General features: G+C 43.6%; 1 protein-coding gene across 2 annotated transcripts; it reads right to left on the bottom strand.

The window, feature by feature from the left end:
• Positions 1–5,253: 5,253 nt before the first annotated feature.
• On the bottom strand, positions 5,254–8,182 carry LOC103460166 (uncharacterized). Of its 2 annotated transcripts, none has more exons than XM_008402227.2 (6): positions 8,063–8,182; positions 7,282–7,699; positions 6,903–7,198; positions 6,625–6,797; positions 6,258–6,501; positions 5,254–6,178 (listed from the first exon to the last, which is right to left on the bottom strand). In XM_008402227.2, exons 1-4 carry the CDS (start codon positions 8,088–8,090, stop codon positions 6,646–6,648), a joined length of 894 nt encoding a protein of 297 aa, XP_008400449.1. In that variant the 5' UTR covers positions 8,091–8,182; the 3' UTR covers positions 5,254–6,178; positions 6,258–6,501; positions 6,625–6,645. The 2 variants fall into 2 exon arrangements, with proteins under 2 accessions (XP_008400449.1, XP_008400450.2); XM_008402228.2 differs by lacking the exon at positions 8,063–8,182 and having other exon boundaries at positions 7,282–7,458; positions 7,523–7,769.
• Positions 8,183–8,638: the final 456 nt, after the last annotated feature.

Here is an 8,638-nt window from a genome sequence, read left to right as displayed (position 1 = left end):
GGATTTCCTCGTCAAAGCTGAAGTAAAACCTCTGGAGAGACCTAAGGTGAAAGGTCAGAGTGAATTTTTCAAACAGTTGAGTTGGGTACAAAATAAATTCAATAACACAATTTTCAAATTGGACCAATTAGGACACCCTAAATCAAAAAATTGTGTTTATTTAATCACATGCCGGATCTGTAAAATAAATTATGTGGGCGAAACGGGAAACACTCTCCTCACCCGTTTCGTCCAACATAGACATAATATACAAAAACAAAAAAAGACCCATGTGCCCCTAACTCAACATTTCATCAGACASGACTGGACCTCTGTCTCGGCCCTGGTGCTGGAATGTAATCCAGCATGGTCTCCAGCCCAGAGGAGGAGAGCTGAAAGGCTCTGGATCCGCAGGCTGGACACCAGAATCCCCAGAGGTCTGAATGAGAGGTAGRTTCCGRTGTGGATCCTCCCGGCGGAACGTGCCAGTGCACTTGGGTGGGGAAGAGGGTGAGAGGAAGTGGGTCATGGGACCAATACTTTGGTTCCTGACCTTTGACCCTAAACCCTAACCCTGCTCCAACCCGCAACTCACGTCCTAACCAATTTTATTAAATTCTAACCCTAATCTATTGTTTTTTATTTAAATTTATTATTTTATAATCTTATTTCCCTTTTGGTTCCTCCCCTTTAGTTCAATACCATACGTTTGTTTCCAACGAAGTCACGAAGGGGAGGTGACCTTACAGTTGGGGGCGGAGCCTTGCCCTGGGGAGGGCATATAAATAGAGGGACTTCTCTGCTCTCCTCCATTGCTGTTGCAGCTGCTGAAGCGGAAGGACCTCTCAGAGCTGATTTGATTTAGTTTGGTGCCAGGCCTGATGAAGACCTTTTAATAAGGTCGAAACGTTGCTTTTGGCACCTTTCTTTTTTTGTAAATAATACTTTCTTAAAAATTTAAAAACAATTAAAAAAATAATACAAAAAAAACAAGTCCCCAAAAAAATATGACTTATAAAAAGATATTAGTAATAGAGTTTTCCCCTTTTGGATTTTTTATTTTATTTTTTTTATTATTATTTTTGAAATTTTATTTTACGTAGTTTCTGAACAGAAACCCTCCTTTAGTTGTTTAAAAAGAAATTGTTTATAGAAGCACAAATAGGACACTTTGAGACACAAACAACAATATAAAAAAATCTAAATGGATGAAAACTGGAGAACGGTTGGACGACGTGGCCGTCGTCCACGTTTCCATGGTCCAAACAGGGACTGGGATTGGGGTGGTCCTCCGGGCTGGATGGCAAGTGCTCCCTTCTCCAGATGGAGGAGAAATCAGTTCCCCTAACCTAACCTCTTTGACCTTTCCCTCTAATTTATTTCTCTATGGCCTACCCTAGAACTTTTCCCTAAACTTAACCTCTTTGACCTTTATCTTTCAAAACTCCGTTCTTTTCATTTTTCCTTTAACAGTTTAGTATGATTTAATTTAAAACCTCTTTAAATAATTTAAAAAAATAATTCCTATATAAAGATTCATTAAATCAATTCATGAAATGACATTAATTCTGAGAAAAAGAAAATTAAAAAAAAGAGAGATTTACAATAAATTGTGCAAGAGAACATGTTAGAACAAAGGCCGACGAAGTGGGAGGAGCCTGGGGGAGGAGGAGACTATATATAGGAGACAAGGAGCTCCTCTCATTCACTCTCTGGTGAGCCGAATGTTGCAGCCACAATACAGAAACCTCTATGTGTGCCCTGCCTGAAGAAGACAGGAAAACTGCTGAAACGTCGCGATAGGGCACATCATAAATAATTAAAAATTCTTTCCACCTACTTTTCCTTAATTTTTTTTCTTTATTTTTTTTTACAAAAATTCAGTTCATTTTAGTTCATCTTTTTTTTGGAAAAATAAAAAATCTAAAAAAATTATAAAAGTATAAACATACAAAACTTAAGAAATAAAAATAAAACATACCCTTGTTATACATAAGACAACACATAAAGATTATTGATTGGGAAATAAAGGCTACTTGGCAAAACAAAACATAAAAACATGTGGAGACGAAAGGATTGGGAAAATGACAGAAACTACGAAGGACATAGATACAATGGGGGACGAAGTGCTGGGACGTGGAGAGGGAAGGACCGTGCATCTCCTGTTCCCCGAAGGGGGCAGAATAAATATAATTTTCCTAACTGGCCTGTGCCTCCAACTTCACGGCCCAACAATACTTATTTCAGACAGAATCAGCACAGAACATACGCCTCCGTAGTTCRTGGAGATGACCATGGAAACGTACCTTATAGATCTCCTCCAAGACGAGRGAAKAGAGAAAGGGACCGTCAAACTTACCAGAAACCTGACCAWAGGTTTGGAARGACTATCAGGAAGTTGCATTCTCTTATAAAAACGGTACACCACCTTCAGAGTGTAGCTCCTTTACCGGAAAAAGAGAACCCAAARATGATCACCAAAATGGTAAAAACATTGTCCTCAATGATCAAACCAGCTTTTCAGAGAAGAGAGACAATGGAGTTGATAACTGGAAATGCGGAAAACTGGGGATATACAACCCTAATAATTCTTGAACATCACTATGAGGACACTCTGGAAAGTATCCTTAAAGATCTCAAAGAGGATCTTCCAGATGATTGGAAAGTCGCTTTTGGAGTGGCGACCAAATGGGCGAGAAAGAATCTCACTCGAATCAGTCAAGACTCAATCGATTACGCCGAAGCTCTGGTTACAGCAGGGGATCTTCCCAAGAGACGCACAGGTCCTGTAGAACGGACAGAAACAACGACTATGCAGGACTCACGACTAAGAAACACGGAAGAAACGAACATTGAAACACGACCGGCCCCAAAACAGAGGGAGGTCAACAAAGGGAGTGACACAGACTAATTACAGGGAACAAAGACTGACTACACAAAGGAAATCAAGGCCAACAGTACACGAGGTCTTGATAGAACCAACCCCCAAAAAACCCATCAGGGGATATCAGTTGCCACAAACACACCCCCAAAAAACCCATCAGGGGATATCAGTTGCCACAAACACAGAAAGGGAATGTGAGGAAACTGAAGGGACAGACATGAATGAAAACGTTCTGGTGGTTGAACATGGGGTCCAACAGGCCCAATCCCTCATAGAACAAAAACAAAGTTCTCATGTGACGGTACATAACCCTTGTAAAATACAAGAGGATGACCCACTTCTGGAAATTGAGGAAATACAGTCGACCAACACATGTCCACAGTTGGACAATTTTCCTCCTATAACCTTTGACTTGGGGTTCTCGATTCTGGATGAGTCGCACCAACTGTCTCCTGTTCATGTTCAGGAAACGGACTCTCCAGAACAAGAGAATGAAGAACTAGTTTTCTCAACAGAAACACGAGAATCAGATGATCAGGAAGATGAAATTCAAATGTCTGACACTTTCAAAGTAAATAGACACAAACGAACAGACAGAAAAATGACAGAATGGGACCTGGAAGTAAAAGAAAAATGTTTGGTCATCGGGGATTCCAATCTGGCAAGGATGCCTGCCCATCCAGTAAAAAATTTACAAATTGAGAGTTACCCGGGTGCAAACTTCCGACATGCACAGGCGATTCTGGAAAAAACAACGACACATAATGGAGTAGAGAAAGTAATTCTGTCCTTYGGAATTAATAACAGAGAACAGAGGGCAAAAGAGACCGCAGTGAAACAAGTACAAACTGCTCTAAGAACAGCAAAGATGGTTTTTCCATTTGCGGAAATCTGGATTCCTCTGATAAATTTCTCTCCAGATCTTCCAACATCACAAAAGGGCACTCTCCAAATTTYGAATGACCATATTTCAAAAAACATGCCCTACATTCCACTCTTGGACCGTGAAAAGTTCAAAACGGAAGAGGATAATATTCACTGGACAACTGAGACGGCGAAAGAAATGTTAGAACATTGGGGCACAGTTTTAAACTGTATGGCCCTGTAAGCCTGAATGAGGAAGGGAATGGGGTTACAAAACCTCTTTCTTTTCAAAATATTATGGTCTTAGCAAAAAATCTAAAATTAACAAAATCTCAAATACAAATCTTAAATCGTGGCCTAACATTTGTCCCTTCGATTAATATGGAAAAAGAATCAAAAACTAAATTTCTTCTGGACATACAAAATTATCATAGAAAAATTAAATTGTCATTTTATTATAAAAATTCGGACTTCACAGAACACAAACCCTTTATGGGAACGTCCAATTGGTCTCCACCTATGGAGAAACTCCCACCAATTGTAGCTAAATTAATAAAAAAAGATGAGGAGGATGTTAAAAAACATTTAAGACCTTACAAAGAAAAATCAAATTTGTCGAACGAAGAAGTAAGGGCACTGAGAGAACTCAGGAATAACAAACACATAATTATTAAGCCAGCAGACAAAGGAAGTACAGTGGTAATTTTAAGCAGACAACAATACATTACAGAGGCAAATAGACAACTAAAYGATCCAATTTATTATAAAAAACTARAAAAACCRATATATACWGATACAATTCCACTGGTACAYAAWATATTAGATARATTRCATAAAGACAAATTCATYAATACAAAACAGAAAAATACATTGAAGGGCAATGTGACACCAAGACCTAGACAATTTTATATTCTACCAAAGGTCCATAAAGACCCTCAAAAATGGACAATTCCATTTGAATTGCCTCCAGGGAGGCCAATAGTATCTGATTGTTCAAGTGAAACCTATCAAACTGCGGAATTCATCGATCACTATTTGATCCCATTATCTAAAAAACATCCTTCTTACATTAAAGACACTTACCATTTCATTAATTTGATAAAACATCTAAAAATTCACTATTTTTCACAATGGACATTGAAAGTCTTTATACAAACATCGATATTGAATCGGGAATAAAATGTGTTGAGGACATTTTTAAAGAATATCCAGATCCTATAAGACYGGATAAAGCCATTTTAGAATTGTTAGAAATAAATCTTAAAAGAAATGATTTCGAATTTAATGGGGAATATTTCCTACAAATAAAAGGGACGGCAATGGGGAAGAAATTTGCCCCGGCTTATGCCAATATATTTATGGCCAATTGGGAGAATAAAGCTTTAGAAAAATGCGATAAGAAACCCCTACATTACTTGCGATACTTGGATGATGTGTGGGGAATATGGACATTTGGTATTGCAGAATTTGAGAAATTTATAGATATTTTAAATAATAGATCGGAAGAGCGGTTCATATTGCAGAATTTGATAAATTTGCAGATATTTTAAATAAACATGACCCCTCAATTAAATTAAAATATGTTATTAATGACCAATCAATTGATTTTTTAGATACAACAATATACAAAGGAAAAAACTTCATGACATCTCATAAACTGGATGTGAAAGTATATTTTAAATCAACRGATACCCATGCACTGCTGTATAAAACGAGTTTCCATCCTAAACATACTTTCAGAGGCTTAATAAAATCACAATTAATAAGATTTGATAGAATATGTACAAAAAAAGAGGATTTCATGAATGCGGTTAAAACACTTTATAGGGTTACTCGAGAATGTTTTTAAGAAAATATTTAAAAACATTTAAGGAAGAAGGAAAAAGGAGAGGAAAGAATCATTCCTATAATAACAGATTATTCAACAAATCATAAAAAAATGAACTTCTTCCTAAAAAACAACTACAAAGAACTTATTGAAAAACATGAACTATTAAAAGATGTGAATGTCATATCAGCTTACAGAAGGAATAAAAATTTTAAGGACATTTTGGTGAAATCAAAACTTCAACCAATACAAGAAACTACACCAAAACATCTTTAAGAATTTAAATGATGTAAAAAATAACACTAATGAGCCGGATGGCTCCTGCTGGAGGGGAGGCCGCTGAGGCCTGCCATCTGGGAGCTTTCTCAGCTGCTGCCAAATGGCTTCGAAGAGGCAGGTAAGTGAGGCAGGTAAGTCGAGGACACATGAAAACCCACCTTTTGGTGTGAGGAGGATTTCCCCCACCTTTTCCCGGGGTCTGTCAGGCTGTCAAATGTCTTGCGAATGGCGGCGAGCTGGCTGCAGGACCGGTCCACCGCATAATATTTTTCGGCGGTCGAGACATCATGACACATGATGCCACTTATTACCATGCGCTGTTCGGGAGGGAGGTGATTCCTCGCCTTCGGAAATAAAGGAAAGTTTTCAACATTTCCTTGTTGCGTACCGTTATTAAACACAAAACGTTAAATGATCACTTACGTAGGTGGCGATGGAGCTGCGGATGTCAGTGACAGTCAGTGGGCAAGCCCAAGTTGGACCACGCCTTCTGGATGGGCAACAGGAGATGCTTCAACCTCCTGTTGCCCTCTGTAAATATGACTAGGTCCGTCGAGGGCTTAAGCCCGGCGCGGACGGTGAGCCACCGCTCGAGCCACCTGAACTCCTCCGGGGTGAGGTAGACCTTTGCTGAGCCGAAGGCTCGGTTGGTCTTGTGTTCCTTCACCTTTTGGGAGGGAGAGAGAGGGAGAGAGAGGGGGTTGGGTTCGCTGCTGCGGGATGTCCACCATTCCGCAGTAGCGAGTGATGATCCCAGATGGCAGCAGGAACACTGCATCCTTCGACCTACATTGATGAGGAAGCCCTCGTCTTACTCCTTATCCCTCGAACTCCTGGCCTGACCTCCTGAACGGTCATTCTGGAGGACGCCGGTCCTGTGTCCGTAGACACAGGAGATGTAGAGGGAGAGGAGCGGGTAGAACTTCCTCATATGTTCCCAGGTGGAGTCCTTCTCCAGGTTGTCTGAAAAGAGGAGGAAAAAAAATTCAAGGAAACCCATTCAAAGGCCTGGACACAGGAACGAGACACACACACACACACTCGAGGTGACAAAAGTCTATCTCTCACCGAGGACGCATAGGATCTCCTCCCTGCACCTGGCCCGGCAAGCGCGGAGGTGACGCTTCGGGACCAGGTGCCTTAGCTTTGCGCTCTTGACCTGGATTTGGTGGATCGCCACCCGTCGACCCAGGCTGGAGACGGTTGAGGAGAGGACCCTGTGAACGGCGACCAGGGTGCGCTTGGAAACCCGGAAGGTGGGCGGGGGGGTCTCCTTAAAATACCCCATAAACTCCATGATGTTGACAAAGTAGAGTTTGATAGTGGTGACCGCCTTGCCGCCCCTCAGCAGGTGTTCCGGCCATCTGCTCCGGAGGAAAAAAAAGGTAAGAGTTAAACGAGAAGACACCAAAAAACATTCACCAGCGTACGTCGGAGAGGGCCTTACTCGTAGATCCTGCGCACATTTTCCAGTGCCGTCCACGTCGAGGACCACCTCCCGCCATTGGCCAGGAAACTGAGGAAGTGGTGGATCCTGGCCAGCTTGGAGCGCGCTGGTTCTCCTGCTGCTTCCTCCTGTGGCTGGAGCCCTTCAAGTGGTCCCAGTACAACTCCATGTACTGGACTGCATAAAAGACATTTGAGAAGGTAAGGTAAGATTTTGGCAAGCACAGACGGACGTGACTCACCGACTGCCGACGGGAGGGAGCGAAATGGAGCCAGGACTCCACCAGCTCTGCTGCTCCTGGCCTCCTGGTTGGGTGGGAGGTCCTCCTGGTCCTCGTCGTCCTCCTGCTCCTCCGAAGAGGTCTCCGGGTGGGTGGCGGGTGGCCAGGCAGTCCCGCAGCCTGATGCTGCTGCAGCTGCTGAAGACAAGAGAAAAAAAACAAATGAATTGACTCATTGAAAATGCATTTTTAGGTGCTGCCATTTGCGAGCAGCAGGCCCTGCTGCGGGATGTCCACCATCCTGCAGCAGGACCTGCTGCTGCAAGACGTCCGGCAGGTGGGGAGTCTGCCATTTGCGAGCAGCAGGCCCTGCTGCGGGATGTCCACCGTCCCGCAGCAGGACCTGCTGCTCACAAATGGCAGGCAGGACGCCTGCCGGACGTCCTGCTGCGAAACGGCAGCAGGAGGAGAACTCGCAGCCAGAAGTCAGTCCTGCCCGAAAGGAAAACACAGGTAGGTGACGTAGGTCATTGACTGTGGGAATGAATGAATGTCACATACCTGCTCCAGGTACTTGACCCGGTTGCATTTTTTTTGTAGCGTCTTTGCCTGGACCCTCAATTTCTTCTGCAGCTGCAGGAGGTCAGCCTGCAGCACCTGGCAATTCCCGCATGTGGCCGGCGGCGAGCTGCACGATGCACCCTCCCTCGCATCCTCCTCCGTGGGCTCGAAGTCGAGGAAGGAGATCATCGGGGGGTTTGGGTTTGACGCTCTCAGGTCCCTGAGCTGCTTGGTGGTAAAATCCCTTTTCACCCCCTCAATGATTTTGGCGAGCTCACCCGCCTCCATCTCGGGATGGCCCGTCTCGGACATATGGGTGTCCAGCTGAGAACGGGCGTACCTGCATCCCTCGATGGGGCAGGTGAGCAGGTGGTCGGGACTCGGTTCGGGACCCGGTTCGGCACTTGGGTTGGGACCCGGTTCGGGATTTGGTTCGGGACTCGGTTCGGGACCCGGTTCGGGACTTGGGTTGGGACCCGGTTCGGGACTCGGTTTGGGACCCGGTTCGGGACTTGGGTCGGGACTCTGTTCGGGACTCGGATCAAGACTTTGGTCGGGACTCGATTCGGGACTCGT

This window comes from Poecilia reticulata, unplaced genomic scaffold (genome assembly GCF_000633615.1).
Source record: "Poecilia reticulata strain Guanapo unplaced genomic scaffold, Guppy_female_1.0+MT scaffold_190, whole genome shotgun sequence".
NCBI classification, from domain to species: domain Eukaryota; kingdom Metazoa; phylum Chordata; class Actinopteri; order Cyprinodontiformes; family Poeciliidae; genus Poecilia; species Poecilia reticulata.
The sequence above is the reverse complement of the archived record's forward strand: the minus strand, read 5'-3'. Positions and strand labels throughout refer to the sequence as shown.